We start from the raw sequence: 20381 nt of genomic DNA on the forward strand, positions 1-20381 counted from the left end.
ATTTGTAAAAAACCTCAACATGTTTTCCAAACCAATAGTAATGTATACAGTATCAAAATTATCGTAAAAATAAAATAATCGAAGTAATTCTGGATCGTGCAAAATCTTGTAACCTTTGCATTGTTATAAATATAAAAATGTGATTGCAATATAGTCTGCGGAACTGCAAGATCAGTATTTACGGAAATATGGGTGGAAAAAAGAAACCTCAAAAATCAAACAATAAGGTATTGAAACTATTACTTTAGAAAATTTTAGGCGCAAAATAAATTAAGATATAGTATTCTGCAAAATGATAGGACAACATAACTCTGGTGAAAGTGAACTTTTGGTATTTCACTTTCAGCGTATCAAAATTATGCTTTTCCTTAATTAAAATTAGTAAATTCTTGTTAATGTTTCTTTTCCGTTGTTTGTAATTAAGGACTGGTAATATTTTTGAGGTTTAAATATGCTGGTAGTTATCTTGTTTTGAACTAATTTTAGCAGAGCCTCACTTTTTGCCGTAGAAGAATTTGGCTCACCTGTAAAACTTGATTGTAACAGGACTAAGTTTCATTAACAGGAAAAAACAAATTTAGTTAAAAATACGTTTAATTATGTATATATATATTTTAGCCATCAAACAGCGGTAGATTCCTTGAACTTATGACATCTAATATTGCAAATAAAGGACATGGGGATCCAACAATGTCCTCAAATTTACCCCAGTTTTCTTCCTTGTCTCTTGATTTATTAGACCCAAAAATGGATCCCAATTTTCAAGTCACTATGAAGAAAATGTCAAAAAAGGATGGAGTTACTCGATATAAGGTAATCCATTAAAATTGTGAATCAGTCATTATTAAATTTATTTTGCACTTACATTTAAACATTTTAAACAGGCACTTACTGAATTTGTAAACTTATGTAAAGAAAGCGATGATGAAGCCATAAAATCGGCGCTTGCTAGTTGGGTACTTGTTTACAGTAACTTGGCGTTAGATGTGGAACATAGAATTAGAGAAGCTGCACAAAGAGCTCATCATGCAATTGTGTCAAAAGTTGGGCGCAATTTAGCTCCTTATATAAAACAAATAGCACCGTATTGGTTCATATCCCAATACGATACTTACGCACCAGCGGCATCTGCAGCATCCAATTCATTCACGGTAAAATTAATTTTTAAGTATTTTAAACGATACCATAAATTTTGTATTTATTTATTTTTGAGAAATTAAACGTTCTTAATAAGATTTTTGTCCTTAACATTTATCCTTTCCTAGATAGATATTTTAAAGTAAATGTTTATGAAGCTGACTTGTAAAAGAACGGACTGATTATTTTTAGATAATTATTATTATTATTTTTTTTTTAACAAGGGATTACTTAAAGTAGTATTGATTCTGTAATATTGTAGACTAAGATGGGACATTTTGATCCCCGAACTTTTATGTATTTTATTTTTAATTTCTTAATTTTTCCAGGCTTCTTTTCCTCCTCATAAACTAGTTGATGTCATTGTTTTCTGCCAAGTTGAAATTTTGCAATATATATCAGATAATATTCTGATTCAAACACCTGATACTATTTCAAGAAATGAGTAAGTAAATTACTTTACTCTTTTAATTTAATATCTATTTATTTTTTCTTTAATTAAACTCAGAAGCTAGAGGCTTGATCAGGGTGGTAAACCTTATTAAATATTTATTCAAGAAAATTAGATTTTGAAATAATAATTCAAACATTAGTTACGAAAACAGTCTGCCTACCCCTAACCAAAGTTACATACAGCTTTACACCAGCAAATATCAATTATATATTACTGTACTATCAATATAAAGGAATTAAATAGAATTATAAATGTTTCCTTTAAGGAAAGTACAGTATTAGAAAAAAAAAAAACACTTTAATAAAGCATTATTCATTTGGTTCTTTTGTATTTGGCTTGTATATTTAACTTTCTGTAGACAGCAGTCTTTAATTTAAGTTCATTTAACTGCAGGAAAATAAATAAGGAAGATGTGGAAGCAAAATATGAGAGGATATTAATAAGTAGTTTAAATGGATATGCTCTTTATCTATCCAAAATTACGAAAGAGCAACTAGAAAAAGTTGGAGACATTAATAAAAATATAATAACGTCTAATAAGTTTTGGAAATTAGCCAAGTATAAAAATGGAGCTGTAAGTGATGAGTGAACAAAACTAAACAGATTAAATTGGCATTCTTTATTTTTAATATTTTAACATTTTCTTTTTTCATAGGTCCGAGCGGCATGGTTTTCATTATTATCAGCCATTTTGCAGTTTGCTCCTTATTTAATTGAAAATGAACATAAACGGGTTTCGAATTCCGTACTAGGACACATAGATGACTATGACCCCGTAGTACTGCCAAATGTTTGGGAAGCTGTCCTGCTTGTTATCACCGGGCTCAAAGTAAGTCTTTTATCACTCATTCGGTGCATATAATGATAACCTATTATGATCAGTTTCAGTTTATTTTCTCTAAAATATCTTAATGATCTCTTTAACAAAAACTTACAGTTTAAAATGTTAAGTATAAGGGTTGATTAAACGACAAAAGGTACACAAATTAGCATTGCCCATCATTTCATTAATATGTACTGCATTGATATCATTTAAGACATTTTACTGCATTAATTTTCATTATCATTTTTTAGAATTTATATGATATCACAGACCCTTATGCTGGCCATTTTCATCTACAAAATATTTATACAAGTAACGCACCATTTAACTTAGATTAACTGTAAAATCTATTAGTCTGTAATTATCAAACTATTAATCACAGGTTGAAAAGAAAAACGTTATATGTTTATTTTATTTATTTAGTTTTTAAACAAAAATCGACGGTTTAAGTTCATTCTTCGATTAAAGTGATTGTTCCTTTATTTAGAAATAATAGGTAATAATCCAGCAGCTGACCCTTAGATTTTCTCTTCCTAGGAGCTTCTTACAGCTCACTGTCCGGTGATGGACAGTGTTGTCTGTAACGAGAGAACACTGTCCGGAGGCCGGCAGTGCACTGGAAAAAGCTCCGGGCGCTAATGACCTCAGCTGTTGATGCAAAAAAAAAAAAAAAAAAAAAAATAGGTAATAATTAATCTGGGTTAATATTAAACAATATAGATTTTTTCAACAACATTCTTAATCTAGGTGTTCTTCCCACAATGTTATATGTATGTATATATGAAATATAAAATCGTTAAGACATGCACATTTTTAGGACAGTTAATTATTAAAGTATTTTACTGCAAGTACTCAATTAAACGGCCTACATTAAATTACAACTGAGAAGTGAATAATTTACTTGTTATTAACTGTGTGTTATTTGTGCTCTCAAATACTCCTGTTAGACGAATTGAAGATTCAAATTTTGTTTTAACTTCGTGATTCAAATTTAAATAGTAATAATTGTATAAAATTTCGTAAAAATCTATCGAGCATAAAGCGAGATATTTAGGGTTAAATTTTGCTTGCCCTTTACGGAGAGAAAACTTTAAATTCAAATATCTAGTAAACTAATCGATAGATATTGTTTATATTTTACCTGTATATGGGGACAACTTTAGTGCATAATTGTATAAAATTTCGTAAAAATCTATTGAGCAGAAAGCGAGATATTTAGGGTTAAAGTTTGCTTTCATTTTACTAAGAGAAATCTTTAAATTCAAATATCTTGTAAACTAATCGATAGATATTGTTTATATTTCACCTGTAGATGGTGACAACTTTGGTGTATAATTGTATAAAATTTCGTAAAAATCTATCGAGCAGAAAGCGAGATATTTAGGGTTAAAGTTTGCTTTCGTTTTACAGAGAGAAAAATTTAGTCAAATATCTAGTAAACTAATCGATAGATATTGTTTATATTTTACCTGTATATGGTGACAATTTTACTGTATAATTGTATAAAATTTCGTAAAAATCTATCGAGCAGAAAGCGAGATATTAAGGGTTAAATTTTGCTTTCGTTTTACAGGGTGAAAAATTTAAATTCAAATATCTAGTAATCTAATCGATAGATATTGTTTATATTTCACCTGTATATGGAGACAACTTTGGTGTATGATTGTATAAAATTTCTTAAAAATCGATGGAGCAGGAAACGAGATATTTAGGGTTAAAGTTTGCTTTCGTTTTACAGAGTAAAAAATTTAAATTAAAATATCTCGTAAAGTACTCGATCGATTTAGTTTATATTTTATCTGTATATGGAGACAACTTTAGTGTATAATTGTATAAAATTTCGTAAAAATCTATCGAGCAGAAAGCGAGATATTTAGGGTTAAATTTTGCTTTCGTTTACAGGGTGAAAAATTTAAATTCAAATATCTAAGACTAAGAAAAATTATAGTGCATATTTCTCTCTAAAAGGCAAAGAGAAATTATACTTCAAATATGCCCGATTGCAATACTTCCCTTTAGTAGCTGTAAGAGTAGGATGTCACCTTAATATCACGCAGTAAAACTCTAACAACTTCTTCCTGCCAAAATTTATCAAAATTGATCGTAGTTTTCGATTATTAATGCGGGCCTTACTTAAGTGTAGCAAACTCCTCATCTCATGTGGCTCAGTGTCGAGACTTTTGAAGTTCAAAGCTGTACAAATTTTCGATTCGAATGACATTTCATTTATTTATGATAATCGGTTCACGCGTCGATAATTTGAAACGTTTGCTGTATTTTCTCTTAGTACGTGTAAGAGCAGATCGTCGCTTTAATGTTATGTAGAGGAGTCCTAACCCTTTCATCCTACCAATTTTTATATCAAAATCGGGCCAAGATTTACAGAGTAATTAGTACGAGTAATAATAATTTTGAAGGGAGCCTTATATACATGGGGCTAACTCCTCCCCCATTTGATATACAGCGTCGAGACCCCCAAAAGGCACATCTACATAAAATTCCGGATCGAATGACACCTCATTCATGAAAATCGCTTCGCAGTTTACAAAAAAGGTAACAACAACAACAATTTCAGAAAATGCCGTTTTTGCTCATTTTCGGCAACTTATTTCTCAAAATCTATTTCATCGATGTTGTTGCAAAAAAATTACAGTTATAAAGTAGAAGTAGCACCGTATTTTAAAGAAAATTTGGGAATTTTATCTTTTATAGAAAAAGAGATAAAAATGGTCAAAGTTGGGTGTTTTTCAACCTTGAGCTTTTTCGTGCTCTTTTTTACGATCAACCCTTATACAACTGTCCTACCGGACAGTTTTAATAACCTAAATTGGATAAAATGTTGCAATCATGCTGGTTTTAGATTTTTTAGTATTCACGTTTTTGAGCTTCTCTTTGGACGGAAAGGTGTGTTTTTGAAATGGATTTTACAAATGCCTTCCTCTGTGAGGGTTTACCACGACTCCTATAGAGTCGACTAAATCGCAGAGTTCAATTTATTTTTTAAAAGACGCAAATAAGGTTTTGGTCAAAATTGGTCTAATGGAAATACTACCTTTTTGAATCAATTATGCAGTTTTTGCAGAACTTTACCCCATCGAATTTCTTGATCACTATCGAGACGTCTGTCTTTGCGTTTGATTTAATCGACTCTGCTCCGGTATTTACGTAAATGCGATTATCACGCATTTCTCACCTTGGCCTTTCCTTCTGTGTCCGTAAACACCACCACATCAACTCCGTTTGATTATTAGGCAAGATCTCTTTTATTTGAGGTTCTGGACGTTCTTTGTTTTTGTGTATTGAATTTTTTTTCTATGATAGAGGAGCTGGCATGATCTAACAACGTGAATGGCCAGGATGTTTGTTTTTGGGATCAACACTCCCTAAAAAAGTTGCTTTGTCACGGATTTTGAGACCTTTATATCATTTAGCAGTACACCATTGGGCAACCCTATCCTATTTCCTCGAAATTTTCTTTAGACATAATTCATTTTTTTTAGTTGCCATTAGTATTAGTTCATTTTTAAATAATATTAATACAGAAATATTTTTTAGGATTGTTGGCAGCACGTAAATATGGATAAATTATTTATTCCAAAATTCAGTCACATTTTGGCTCAAGGTGGTCAGGGAAATGCATCATTCATTTATCCACACATAATTCTTTTGTTGAGCAACATTCCGGAATCTGTGATGAAAGACAAGTTAACTTTTTTTGGAAAAATTTTCTCTAGTTTTCAAAAAGGGTAAATATAATTGTTAAATTGTAATGTATTGAAATTTGGTTTGGTTCGCAGTTCTCGTTATATCTTTGATTTTTTCCGTAACATCACGCATGTTTATTGTATCCCTGACTGTTTTCGGATTTTCATTCATCAGAGTGTAGAGATTTCGCTTATGTATCAAGTAAGCAAGTGTTGTGGATAAAACCAAAGATATAATGTGTTGTATAAAAGAATCAGCTTTGGTAAAAACAATATAAAATTCGTTATTTCTAATGTTTTATTTGTAAATTTATTGAATACGCAGATTTTCTTCTGATCTCGATTTTGTTTAATTTTTATATATACATTGATCTATGTTGCTCTCTGACGTTTTGACTATTTAGTCATTTGATAGAAAATCTTATATCACGAAATTAACAAGGATTCGTCTTTTTTTTTCGATTTTTTATTATATTTTACTGGAGTACTAGGGGTAACTTTATTCTTTTATCTAATACAGCTGCTACAAGTTTATTTTAAGAAAATTTAGAGATTCTGTGCGATTAATTATTACTAATAATTTTTAAATAAAGTTAACTTGATTAAAATTTTACTTATTATTCAGTTTAAAACAGTCTTGCATTGTCCAAAGCCAGAGTGAAAGCGAAGCTGTGGCTACTTCATTTTTTGAGTGTATACAGTATTTAATTATGGTATATACCAACGACACTGAATTGTGTATCTCGTTAATTGAAGAAAGCGTAAGTATTTTGTTTGATTTAATTATTTGATTACCAGTGACAATTTCGATGTTATTAACAATTATTTTGTAGGTAATTGAAGTACTTAGTACAACTATGTTGGAGTCTGTTCACCATCACTTAATTGTCCCTTTGTACAATTCATTATCTCAGATGTTATTACATTGGAAAAATAATGAAGCTACCAATGTTAATTATAAACTTTATACAAACAACTTTTGGAGTAAATTATTATTGGTTTGTAAGAATAATATAAGCAAGTCTACACTGGATAAAGATGCTCTTGCATATCTGTTTAATAGTCACATAAAGATGTTTGATTCTTTAAACAATAGAAAATGTAAAAGGAGAAAAAGTTTAAAAGTAAGTGCCTTTTTTATTTATGTTATTTTTTTAGTTTATATGTTCGTAAATTTGATGTCTTATAGCACTTTAAACTATGTAGCCAATTATGGGAACCCACGAATCTTCTTGTTTTTAAAATGAGCCAAGTTTTAATGTTGATTTGTTTTAATTATTATATTAATATATTTATTTTTGTGGACACCAATACTAGCAGGAAATAATTCCTTCTTTTCACTACCGCTCTTTATAATAGATACATGCGTATGTTTTCATTGATAGGGCGAAAGTAGGCCTTTTCTTTTCAAAGATATCCACATAATATGCATCAGTGGCGTGTTGGAATACATGGGCATGCTAATCGTTACTTTTTTAAAAAAATAAATTTTTGATAAAAATTAATATTTCTTCATTTCGGTGACACCATTCATTGCACAACTTTAAGATGTCAACCTTATCTTTACATTGAAAGCTTTAATTAAACTTTTACTCTACGGTTTTTATACTAATAGGTTGTTAAATGTTCCATCCTATGAACGAATGCTAATAGTAGAGTGAGAAAATTCATTGCATGCAATTTCAAAACTTCTTTAGGGAAATAATATTTCAAATAATCAAAGCAAAAAATGTTCTGTAGATTTTAATATGGTATATTCTGTAGAATCTTTTGCCCTTGTTCCAAATAAGAAATACTGGGTTTTCATGTCTTGGGTCAAAATTCTGTATATGTTACTGAAAGTATTTATAACAATACCTTTCGGCAATTTCTGGAATCTCTTTGATATTAGTACAAAAATAGTTACATTTTCTGATTAATAAATCTTCGTTATACACCAGCGTTTTTGTTTTCAACAAGTTTTTTATGTTATCGTATCCAGTTAACTTTAAAAATTAGATTTTATTTGCCACCATACATTCCACTGAACCTTTTTATAAACTCCATACTAACTTTCTGCTTTGTATTTCAGGTGAAATTTTCAGGTTCCGAAAATGAATCTAATGAAAATGTACAAATAGTTGATACAACAACTTCACCTCAGACAAATCTTCAAGGTGATGTTGTTTTGTCAGCCAAAGAACTTTCTGCTGAATATTTTAATATTGCTAAAAATTGTGAAAATTATGAAATAAGAATTTTAGCATTAAAACAGTTGTGGAAGATAACTACAGTTTTCAAAAAAGAACATATAAAGAAAATAATGGAAAGATATGAGAATGACTTATTTGCTGAATTTCATAAATGGATACAGGATGAAAATATACCATCAGAACCACTTGTGGGTATTATTTTTGCAACAATTGATAATATGCAAAACGAAGAGTTGAAAGATGGAGTCTTGTTGGAATTAACGAAGGTTAGTGAATTATTAAGTTTTATTTCTCGCTAAGTTACTTTTTTAAGTAATGTCCTTTAAAAAAATTTAGGAATCTATGATATTTGAATTGATTACATTAATTTTTCAGGTACGTTCAAAAGGTGCTATTCTTGAGGCGGCAAAATTAACTGATAATTATATCAACGATACTTTAATTAAATGGATGAAATCTTCTTTAGTGAGAGATGAATTATGTAATTTATATAAAACACTTGAAGATGAAACGTCGCTGGATGTACTTAACCATTGTTTAAAAAGTAATAGCACCAGAGGTAAAGAATATTTCTATATTTTTAAATTGCTTCAACAAAATATTTGGACATCCTAATGTTTAGACATTTTTACTTAGAATACCTCTTTCAAAATAAAATATGGTGACCACATTGCATAAAGAGCTTTATATTTTAAGCGTTTATATTTTTTTCTTTTAGGGTTTATAATTGGAGAGGAGACAGTGTTGGCATTGTTATCTGTTGCATCGGAACAATTAAAAATTGGAACTCCTTCAAACTATAAAAATGTATCAACAATTCTCAATTCATTTTTCACAAACAACAATCCAGATAGTTTACACAAGTATAAGGAAATAATATTAGAATTGTTGTTTGTATGTTTTAAAATTATTATTAATAGCAAAGATTATTGTCCTTTATTCGATGTATGGCGAAGTGGGCTTCATTCGTTGGGAAAACTTTTACAACCAACCGAACTATTATTTTTAGACCATGCTAAGCTATGTGCAAATTTTATTGCAGATTACATAAATGATGAGTAAGTGTAAAACAGCTCACTTTTTTAGATCACATTATCATTTTATTTTTTAAATCATATTTTTTATATAACCATTCATAATAAAATAATTCTTTAATCATAATTTTCTTATTTATGCAATTCTTTTTAGGTGTTCTATCAGTGAGCTGAATTTGTCTTTGACAATAAAAATATGTGTTAACTTTGTTAGCATAATTGTCCAAGAAAATTCAGAACAAATGGCAACTACTGGAATTGATGTAAGCAAACTGTTTCTGAATTCAGTAATGAATACATCACTTAACTTGCATCAACGGAAAATTGAGGATATCTGTTTTTACACGGAAGTAATTAATGGAAATATATTTTACAAAGAAGAAGATAAAGATATGATCAATAATATGAGTATTTTAAAAGAAAAATGGGATCCTTTGAAAGACATAAATTTAATTGCATATTTACGTTCTTTATTGTTTTGTGTAAAATTTGTTTTACACTTAATTGATGATAGCCGTGCCGGAGATGATGGAGAAAACGAGGAAGCAACGCTGCTGGAATGCACGGTCCCATCTTTTGATGTAGTCGAAATGGATGATTTGATACCAATTAGCTTAAATTTATGCTATGGTCTGATACTTAGTAAAACGTTAAAACGTTGTTATAATGATGTATGTACTTATTTTTATTTATTTATTTTTTCAGTTTGTTCACTTTATTCTTTAATTATTGCTTTTTTTGTTTTTTTCAAGTCCAAACAGTATTTCATATGTGGTAATGATGTTGAAACTCTTGGGAGTCTTTTGAAAGAATTAATTCATCGTCTAGACGCAGAACAGCAATCAAAAGTACTGTCTCTTTCGCGACAAAAGTAAGATCATACTCGTATTTCGTAATTTATGATTGAATGAAATGTGATTATTATGAAATCGGAATTTACTGATTATCATCGTTGCTTGTTGCTTGAGCATCAATTTCTTACGGTTAGCCAGATGCAACTTACGAGTACATTTAAAAATTAACCAGATTTTTTTAGTAACTGCTTTATTTGTGACAGATAATATTGCAAAATAAATATCTTGTTTTGGTGTGTAAACGTTTTAGTATCAGCCCCTCTCTTCTTGATAGGGCTTCATTTGTCCTTGCTTTTACACATGGCTTTACTGTCTGCATCTTCTATCAGTATCTCCCATATTATTTGTCATTCTTCAAAAAAAATTCTCTTGATATGACATTTTAGATTCTGAGGCCTAACTCTCACACCTTGTTCTGGTTGAAATAAAGTTGCTTCTCTTTCAGCTTCGTTTGCCTTTTCATTTCCAACGATCCCATTGTGCTCGGGATCCAGAGAAACCCAGCAGCTTTAACTCTTTTGACCCATTACCTAACTCTTCATTGATCTTACATGTAAAGAGATTCTTGAGAACTTATACTCAAACGTCTTTAAAGATCTCTGGAAATCCTAACTTTTTACCAAACTACCTACGTTTATTTTCTTTGTGTGGAGTAGTGCTTGGGAAATTGTAAATTTAGCAGTGTACACTGTGGCCTGAGTGAAAAGCGTGATTTATTATTATCAAAACTCTAATGTTCTAGTTGTGAAAAATTGGGTAAGCAGTGGAGTCAAACATGGTCATTAATAGCTTCTGACTTTTTAGACATGGACTTAAAGGTAGAATTTCTCATGATTATAAGAAATTATAATTACATATTACTAAAAAGTTAAATTTCTAAAGAAGATCTTTATTGTGTAGCTGCATTCGAAAGCTCTTCCAAATGATATGGTTTTAATTACTGAAGAAAATAATATAAATATTCATTACATTCGAGCTTTGAGGAGCGACCTGTTGAACAATTATGTGCAAGATGTGGAAATTAATGTAATTTTAGATAACTTAATCAAAGTCTACAGATTACATTCTTCAGATTCATATTGCAGGTGCATTTTAAACAATTATTTGAGTTTGCTTCCGGAAATAATATAAATGTTTTATTTATTGATCTAAAACAACAACTATTTCTTCTTATTTTTTAGGGATCTCAGCAGTTATAATTGCAAATATTTAAATTTAGATTCAGAAGTGGCTCGATTACTTACTGCAGTTATAAATTTGTATCCCTCAGAAATAGATAAATGCCAAAATGGTTGGGATTTTATAATGGTATCAGTAGCTTCCTGGATAAATAGTATTTCACTCACCAAATCACCCACCTTCTATAAAGAGGTGAGTTTTAGACCTACAACTGTAGGTCAGTTTTAGAAATATAATGAAGTGGGGTCAACTCGTCAATTTTTGGATGAAAACAATCATTTTTATGTTTCAACAGTTTGTTGGCTTTGTGGTAGCTGTTTGTGATTTATATATTCATTTTGTATCCTATATGATAAATAATGAAAGAAAAAGTGAAACTTATAAAGAATGGAAAGACGTATTTTTGAATGATACCTGTGATGCTGTAGGTGTAGCCTGGGAGTTCATGGCACGTAAGAAGAATTGTAATTTTGTTTCAAATAAAATTATTGTCCTTTTTGGAACGGTACAGCCTCTTTTCTAATGCTTTTTTCTTCTTTCTTTTTTTTTCTTAGAGAAGACATTAAACAACAATTTAAACTATCTTGGGCTCCTGCATTTAAAAAAATTAAGTGAAACTCTGTGTACAAACTGTCAAAATCAAGAAATTCGTGGCTTACAAGTAAATGGCAATAACTTCGAAGCGTGGTTAAATATGGGACGAAAATTCATTACCTCGCCTAGCATTCCTGTACAAATCACTGCTTACAACATCTTGTTGACGTAAACCACATTTCACTAAAATAATTATTTTAAAAAAGTGAATTAGAGTAAGTAATTATTATGGTGAAAATATTCAAATACTTGAGTAATATTATATTTCTATTTATAGTGTTGTACCAGTACTGGTACAATTGGACTGTGCTTGTGATGAAAATGAATTGAGGAAACTTTCATGTGAAAATATAAAAACCCAATTTATTGAGACGCAAAATGTAGTTACAACTATGCTTCAAGACTTCAGGTAATTTTTATTTATTTGTTTTCTTGATTTAATGAAGAAAAAAATATGAAAAGTTAATTAATCACTAACGACGTTTGTACAGTTTGGGAGTGAGCTGTTCTGTAGCACCATTTACTGACAGTTATACCTACACATTAGGCTACATTTTAGTTTGGTCAGTTTTACTTGAAATGTGTAAACATGGAGATTCTCAGATAAGATACATTTACACACTTTGGATTAAGTAAGTATTTTTTATTTAAAAAGTTTAAGATTTTATTTTCTCCAGAGTAAATAAAATTACATTTCTAAATAATCAATAATTAACATTAACAAATCAGTAATTAATAATGTTTAATATAATTTTAATTCATTGGATTTTTCCAATTCTCCCCAATGAATAGTTTCTATACCTGGCGATTTTGGATGGTTTGTAAAATATCCATCTGCGGATGCTGGCATCTCTTCATTTCATTCAAAACGTATTCCATTTTCAAATTTTTTTCTTCTAAGTCCTTGCAAGGTGGTGTCTCCCAACCATCTCTTTTGTGTTTTTCCCCCTTCTTCACAGACTGACGCTAATCTTCAGCAAATCTACCTTACGTCTTGTAGCCATCACAACCTTGGCTATCTTCTGTCGCCAGGGTGACTTGGATAGTCAATTTTCCTTCATATTCTTTAGTTTTCAAATGCAAATTAATTTTGCAATCCATCCCTCTTCTCAGAATTAGCTCATCTATTTGTTCCAAAAGACTTTTACAGTATTCGACAATTATAATTTTATATTTTGCAAGGTATTCAATAAAAACATTCTTATTTTATCCCAGAAAACACCCATCCATGAACTTGCCGGTAGGAAAAAAATCGACTCAGCCTTTTTTTTTATACAGAGCCACACAAGTACATTTATATCCATTGCTTAGATTGGTGTTCTGTTTTACATGCGTAGTGGTGGTCGCATCTCTCATCTATTTATCAAAATTCTCAAATAATAAGCTACTTGAACAAAAAAAGTCAGTTGATAGCACTTCTAACAACACTACCAAGAACTTTTCACCTTGTCCAAAATTGCGAATTTGTGTATTTTGGAAACTTTGCAGAAAGAGAAATTAAGTATTAACCATTTTTTTGATCATTATAGAGAAATGGATTTAATTGTAAATATAATGGAAAGTTTACTAAAGCTTATGCCAGATTCAGTGTTGCATTTTGTTGAAAGCAACTTAAGAAAAAGGCAGGAATTATTTACAGAAATGCCTCCTCTGACTTTTGGTATATAATTTTATTAACTTAGTTATCTTTTTAAGAATTGTTTCTTTGAATGATCAAGAAATATTATAAATTTTGTAGATGGATGGGAGAGTGAGCGATTAAGTAACTTTTGTTGTTGGTTGTATTGCGACATATTAAGGACATTGCCAGCCGTGGCTAGACAGTGGGCAGCTGAAACTGATCCTAAATTGTTATCACTTGCTGACAAAATAACTTCGTTATACGTTTCCATGGCCCTTTGTACTGAGGAAATGAAAGCCATAATGAACCAGCAGAAAGGATTTGACAATATGAAGGTAAAATGTTAATTTATTGATTTTTTTATTTATTTTTTACTTTCCTATTTTGGTTCGGTGAAAGTTACCAAAGTAACTTTTTTTTACAGGTAACTACTCACCCTTCTGTTCGAGAAGTTGTCGCTGTATATACGGTTGAAGAATCAACAACTGAGCTAATCATTACATTATCTGCTAACCATCCTCTTACTCCTCCAAAGGTAGAAATTCCCAAGGCTATGATTTCTTCAAATCAAACGAGACAATGGTTAATGCAATTAACCATTTTCCTTACACATCAGGTATTTATATGCATATGTGTGCATTAAACACACTTTTAAACATTACATTTACATATGAGAAAAGAGTAAGCCTAATTAAAACTTGATTTTAGAATGGCTCCATTTGGGATGGTCTGTTACTTTGGAAAAGTAATTTGGATAAAAAATTTGAAGGAATTGAAGAATGTTACATTTGTTTTTCAATTTTACATAATACGAGTCATCAATTGCCCAAATTATCGTGTCAAACTTGCAAGAAAAAATTTCACTCATTCTGTCTGGTTAGTAGTTTAAAACATTTGAACTTAAAACTTATGTAATTTGCTTACCAAGTTTTCAATAATTTTTTTTTTTTTTTCAGTACAAATGGTTCACCACAAGTAACAAATCTACATGTCCGATTTGCAGAAATCATTTTTAAATATTTTCATAACTTGTGAACTGTAAATAAAATATGATTATTATTATTTTTTTATTATTACTTTTTTTTTTTTGAAGGCTAGTGTTGATAAAATACTTCTCATTATGTTATTAAAATTTTTACTGCAAGGCAGATAATTTGGATGTTTATGAACATGGTTAATATTAAAGTTTATTTTGTATAATATAAGAATGAATTTATTAAATTAGTTAATATTAGTAATTAATTAATTGGATTAAATTAAAAGGAAAGGGGAAAAAAGGATGAAGTTAAATATGTTGACTTATTTAATGTAAACCTAATGTTAGTTGTTATTTCTTAAATCACCGCAAATAAAAGGGAGATTAATTGCAGAAAGCAAATGATTATACGCGTTACAAAAAGCTTAGAGGTTTAAGAATCGTTGTAGCCTGGCAAAAATTATTTGTAAAATAATAATAAGGCGATGTACGGTAGCGAGCGGCTATGACGCAAAAAAGCGAAAATCTGCTTATAAAATGGAAACGAAAAGTGTTGCGGAAGATCATCGATTTGCTATGAATTAACAGTAAATGGAGGGTCCGAAAAAACGAAGAACTAAAGAGAATATACTGAGAACCCGACGTAGTTTTTTGTATCAAGAGATGAAGATTGAGATTACTCTGTCTTGTCGAACGGACGCTTCATCAAGAGTACTAACGAAAGTTTTATGTGGACACTCGGGGAGCACTAGTCCCTGAATAAGATGGTTGGATGACGCGGAGAGCTATTTGCGGAAGGTAGAAGATGCCGGCAAAAAGTAGAAAATAGAGAAGAACGGCAAGTCTGTTATGAATGAGGTCCAGGTTCTTCTAGAGGACCGCTATAATAATAATATATATATCTATAATAATAGCACCACAATAACAACAGTAATGTATATTGCAGGGAAGGAATTATCTGAGTGGTTAGCGAATACTGAATTCCAACGCGGAGTTCCGGCATCAAATTCATTGCTGCCCCATAGATTTTCTGTTCCTAGTGCTTCTTACGGCTCTCTGATCGGTGGTGGTTGTGTGTAACAAGAGAACACGCTCGGAGGTCGGCAGTGCACTGAAAAAAAGCTACGGGTACCAATAACACCTTAAATAAATAAAAGTAATACATATAGCGTAAAATGTTAATTGTTTATTTATTGTTTTGGTGGTCTTGTTTGCACATTAACCAAAAATGTTAATGTGTTTTGCTCAAATGCAATTATAGAAGACAAATTCCGTTCAGATCAATAAGTTTATTATATACATTTACGTTTGCTACCTCCGTTCTAAAGCATTTAAGTTACTATTTTTGGTAATCCTTTTATTTACCAAAAACTACTGCGGGTGCTCCTCTCCTTCCCGTTTTAAAGAATTAAACCAAATATTAATTCTATTATTAAAACATTATTATTGAAATATATTAGTATTTTTAACATAAAAGTTTTGAATAATGGCAAAGGGGTTAGATTTGCATCCTTCTAAAAGGAACCTGTGTCCCAAGAAAACGTAATCGCAACATGCCGAAGCCCCAAATGTTAAATATTTAATATTTTCGTTCATGTGAAAAGCAAAACAAAAAAGTAATATTTTGCGTGGGTAATAAGTCGGAAAACTAAAAGGCTAATTCAATTTGTATTTACTGAAATTGCAATGTTAAAGAAAGTAATTGATGTTTTTAGTTTCTGGAATGCCTTATTTTGACAATGTCTCAAGATATAAATTTGTTCATATATATATATATATATGAATGTATTTGTTTTTATTCAATATAGAACTAGGCGGAGTTAACAACACGAATGAAAAAACGGAATTCTTATGCCACACAGTTTGTTTGAGCCGTAAATAGTCATTTGATTCATTTATCTCCCAACATACTTTCCTGAACTCAGTAGGATTACAATTTTTGAAGTTAGGTATAAAACAGCCACGAAACTGGCAACACTGTTTAAAATGTCAAGCAGTGTTGAGTTCAGTAATTTGTTTTTGAAACCTACTTTATTCCAAATAAGCCGCAAATATTTTAATACAAATTAGTTGCTCTGAATTATGGTACAGTTCATAATAAATATTACAATATTGTTATATGGTTTTTTACATGTTGACGTCTAACAATTTTGATAATGGAGTGATGGAGATAGCTTTGAAGACAAATTTGTATTGAAAAATTGATATTTTGGAGACACGAATGTGAAGTGAAATGAATACTCGAGATCAGTTATCTCAAGAACGCAAGGCAAGTTAATATAAAACTTTTATAAACATTACAGTAAATGAACACTTATTACATTATTTTCTTGATAGTGGTCTTTTTTAAAAATAACTTTCGATGTAATAAAATGTTAAACTCTAAAAAGGTTACTGTTTAGGAAAAATTAATATTTGTAATTTGATGAACATGAACCCAAGACTAGAAGTGTTATCACTTTTAAGTGAATTTCCTCTTTTAATTCCTTTGAATGATTATAAGGAATGGCAGGGATATATAGGAGTAAAAGAGCATCAGTTTAAAGCAAGAATTAATGTTCCTAACTATCCGAGCCTAAATGGTATTTCTTGGGAATTTCATCCTCAGATTGAGAAAGAATTATTAAATCACAAATCAAAGTTAATTAATAGCAAATCTCTGATCGATTTTCTGCAGCTATTTCAACAAATTGTTCATAATACCATTTCTGAGAAAACATCACTTAAATCTGAAATTACTACATCTGTTTGGAATGGCCAAAGTGTATTATTTTATAAGCAATTATTGGACGGTCTTGAAAAGTCTATTGGTTCCTGTAAAATTGATGAAATAGGATGTGATATGAAGTGGGTAAGAATATGCTATAGAGATTCGAAATGTTCAACTCATTTCATTACTTTAAGCTTAGAAGGTTGTAATAAGCACAACTCTATAACAAGCTTTAAAATAATTCAGCATGACTTGCCTAACGAGGCTGTTTCTGTACTATTGCAAGATACTTCATTTAATCATTTCTTTGCTAAATTCGAAGAAGTTATAGAGTCATTGGTTCCGTTTTGGGATTTGTGCAAGAACTTAGAAGAAAAAACTTGGGTCATTGAACCTAATCCCCCGAAAAAAAGTGATGTACATCGCAGAATTTATCTTGCAGAAGATTTGTCTGTAACATTAAAGTTAAATCCCTTTGATATCACCTCACTTCCAGATGTTAAATTTTTGGGAGCAATAGATGCAGTAAATCAAGCTAGAGACAAATTTCAAAGTTTTTTAGAAATGTATGACGGATGGGATAGTGAGTTGACATTGTTAGAAAATTTGGAAAGATTGTTGGATATAAAGCAATTTGTAAATAAGAAATATATAGAAAATGTGAGGCTTAAAGCAGGCGATACAGGCGATTGCCTAATTTGTTATTCTACATTATCAGAAGAGCCTGTTAAATATTGCCTTAATAAAAAGTGTTCTGCCCTTTTCCATCTTTCATGTTTGTTAAAATGGTTTGAGACTTATCAAACGTCAAGTGCTGGCCCAAGTTATGATTATGTAAGAGGGCCTTGTCCATGTTGTGAAACTTCAACGTACTGCCCGAGGAACACCATTACGAATCTATAATTCTAACTAATTTTGTTTAGGTAGTTGTATGTCTAAAATATTATGCATATTTAGTTGAATAAATGATAAAGTAAATTGTAATTTATTTCTTTCATATTCTTTATATTGATTTTTTTTTATTATTAATTTTAAATCCTTTAACAGGATGTGCAAATGCCTGAAGGCAATCTGGACTTCTGGAGCAGAGGTGACGTAGAGGAATTAAATTCATGGAGTAAGTTTTAGATTCGTATTGTTTAGAAAATAATGAAGTTAAATTTTATAATATTTATTCTGTAACACTTCCAGAAAATTTGCTTTGAAAAGAACAAATTAAACCGAACTTTAGAAGAAAGTTCTCTAATGAGTTCTGAGTGGTTTTAATGGTTTTCTTTTTTAATGTTGAAATACTTCTTTGGCACTTAAACCAAATGCTTTTAGACTGCATTACATCCTATTGTCCCCTGGTCTAATTTCAGGATAGCTGCTGATCCAATCGTGATCGTATGTACGCAAAACGCACTGCAGAAAGTGCCAAAATGTTACATCTAGATGGAGAGCGAGTGTAGGAATACTTTAGGGATCAATTTTTTTGGCGAAGTATTCATGCAGCGGTTGTAGTATGCACTTTGTCTCCAGCTTGATTCGTCTAAACGTTTATCTAACACACATTAGAGCTCATGATGAAAAGTCATTCTGCAATATTAGCGATTCTATTCGATGAAATAAAGCTTACCATTCTGTCATTTTGATTCCAACATTTTGCACATTATTCTGAGATTTAATAAAACTACTATATTTGCTTATTTAAAAAGACTTTTTCTGTTATACAAATGTTACACCATTACTTACATCACTTCTTTTATTTACGGCGTCTAGAAAAAGCACTTTTAGTTTAACAAATCTACTCGGCTTGGGTGAGGTGGACCGTATAAAGTAGGCTGCTTAAAATCGTGGTCACAACATCTACCTTCTCGCTAGGCAAAAAGATAGAGGGTTTTCCATCATCTAATTGCCTTCCTTCTGTGGGCTGTTGAATTCCTCTTTATTTTCTGATTCAGTTACCAACCTTCCTGTGAAATTCTCGTAAGTGTAAAGATAGGCGCTTAAACTTCATTAACAAATTTGGTAATGCTTTGCTTGATGTCAATCATAAACACAGATTCTACCTAGTAAAATCCCAAATCAGGGTATGGTTTCCAAAGATAGGAAATTTATATTTTTGTGAATAAACTTATTAATTGCAAAAAAATAATAGCAATGTGTAAGTATTCAATCTAAATTTAAATAATTGAATTAAATTGCTTTTAATATTGTTTTCAACAGAAAGAAGAATAAATATTTTTGATATTTAACCATCTGCATAAACGTGTATTCTTTCTTAAAGAAAAACGATAATAATTTAAAAATGTAACAATCTAAAAAACTAAATACTTCCATTAAAAGTTCCTTTTGTTTACATTGTATTCCTGATCCCTCAACTCGTCAGGCATTACCACTTAAGTTTCATACTTAAAGTGTCCTATTCTGCAACATTTTCATATTATTTTAGAAATTAATATTTTTATTTATATATTTTTCCATTACAGGGGAATCCAATTCTTCCAGTCATGTTCATTATAAATTAAAGGTTTGTGTGGTTGAAATGTTTTTATTTAAATTTTCTAATTATTTCGACAAAATAATACTTAACGCGTATTTTCAGTTAGAAGATACGATAGCAAATCAGAATTCCTTAATAGAAAGTCTAAAAGAATCCTTAGAATATGAGAAAACTAAAAGTACAAATTTAACAGAAGAACTTTATGTAGTCAAAAAAGATGCAAGGAACGAGGTATTTTGTTGGCTTAGAATTAAATTAAGTGGCAGATAAGCGTGGTTAAGAACTGATGCATTATTTTTATTTGTAGATTGAAACATTACATACAAAAATAGAGAAAATGCAAGTAGAATTTAAATGTAAAGAAGCAGAAATTAACAGGGAGACTATGGAAAAATTATCTGTTTATAAAGAAGATGTAGAGAAGCAGTTGGAAGAAAAATATTCATCTACAGTTGCTGCTTTAGAAGAACAATTAAGGTAAGCAGGAAGCTTTCAAATAGTTATTTATTACATATAAGTAACAACCCTTATACAACTGTCCTACCGGACAGTTTTAATTATAACTCATCTTCCTTAGGTAAGTTCTTCCCTTTACTTTAAGATGAATTGTTTCGAAAA

At 30.3% G+C, this 20381-nt stretch overlaps 3 protein-coding genes across 4 annotated transcripts in view; all 3 read left to right on the plus strand.

Moving 5' to 3' along the window:
• The first annotated feature begins 52 nt into the window (after nt 1–52).
• Nucleotides 53–14654, plus strand: Ltn1 (E3 ubiquitin-protein ligase listerin). Its single transcript, XM_074133914.1, has 26 exons — nt 53–227; nt 619–813; nt 885–1151; nt 1467–1582; nt 1985–2165; nt 2247–2420; nt 5970–6160; nt 6744–6879; nt 6952–7242; nt 8190–8576; nt 8686–8869; nt 9029–9368; nt 9499–10015; nt 10097–10215; nt 10941–11016; nt 11099–11283; nt 11380–11569; nt 11673–11829; nt 11932–12139; nt 12249–12380; nt 12463–12603; nt 13501–13631; nt 13710–13927; nt 14017–14208; nt 14301–14468; nt 14549–14654. The coding sequence occupies exons 1-26, from the start codon at nt 189–191 to the stop codon at nt 14606–14608; spliced, it is 4995 nt and encodes a 1664-aa protein (XP_073990015.1). The 5' UTR covers nt 53–188; the 3' UTR covers nt 14609–14654.
• Nucleotides 14655–16525: 1871 nt separating this feature from the next.
• Nucleotides 16526–20381, plus strand: part of LOC141457229 (uncharacterized) — a 35418-nt gene continuing 31562 nt past the window's right edge. For both annotated transcript variants that reach the window (XM_074133908.1, XM_074133909.1), the window contains exons 1-5: nt 16526–16837; nt 18326–18395; nt 19750–19790; nt 19866–19994; nt 20071–20240. In XM_074133908.1, the coding sequence (XP_073990009.1) occupies nt 16802–16837; nt 18326–18395; nt 19750–19790; nt 19866–19994; nt 20071–20240 (446 nt within the window). In that variant the 5' untranslated portion in view covers nt 16526–16801. The remainder of the gene's footprint in view (nt 16838–18325; nt 18396–19749; nt 19791–19865; nt 19995–20070; nt 20241–20381) is intronic.
• On the plus strand, nt 16836–18262 carry Fancl (E3 ubiquitin-protein ligase Fancl). Its single transcript, XM_074133951.1, has one exon. The coding sequence runs from the start codon at nt 16994–16996 to the stop codon at nt 18179–18181; it is 1188 nt and encodes a 395-aa protein (XP_073990052.1). The 5' UTR covers nt 16836–16993; the 3' UTR covers nt 18182–18262.

Source organism: Rhodnius prolixus, unplaced genomic scaffold (assembly GCF_049639745.1).
Source record: "Rhodnius prolixus isolate KJV_2025 unplaced genomic scaffold, Rpr scaffold_10, whole genome shotgun sequence".
In the NCBI taxonomy this organism is placed as follows: domain Eukaryota; kingdom Metazoa; phylum Arthropoda; class Insecta; order Hemiptera; family Reduviidae; genus Rhodnius; species Rhodnius prolixus.

Bases quoted from the DNA above. Each gene is read 5' to 3' on its own strand.
- Fancl (XM_074133951.1), top strand. From the start codon at position 16,994: ATGAACATGAACCCAAGACTAGAAGTGTTATCACTTTTAAGTGAATTT.
- Ltn1 (XM_074133914.1), top strand. From the start codon at position 189: ATGGGTGGAAAAAAGAAACCTCAAAAATCAAACAATAAG. The intron at 228-618 runs GTATTGAAACTA...TATATATTTTAG, and splicing joins CTCAAAAATCAAACAATAAG to CCATCAAACAGCGGTAGATT. The intron at 1,583-1,984 runs GTAAGTAAATTA...ATTTAACTGCAG, and splicing joins GATACTATTTCAAGAAATGA to GAAAATAAATAAGGAAGATG.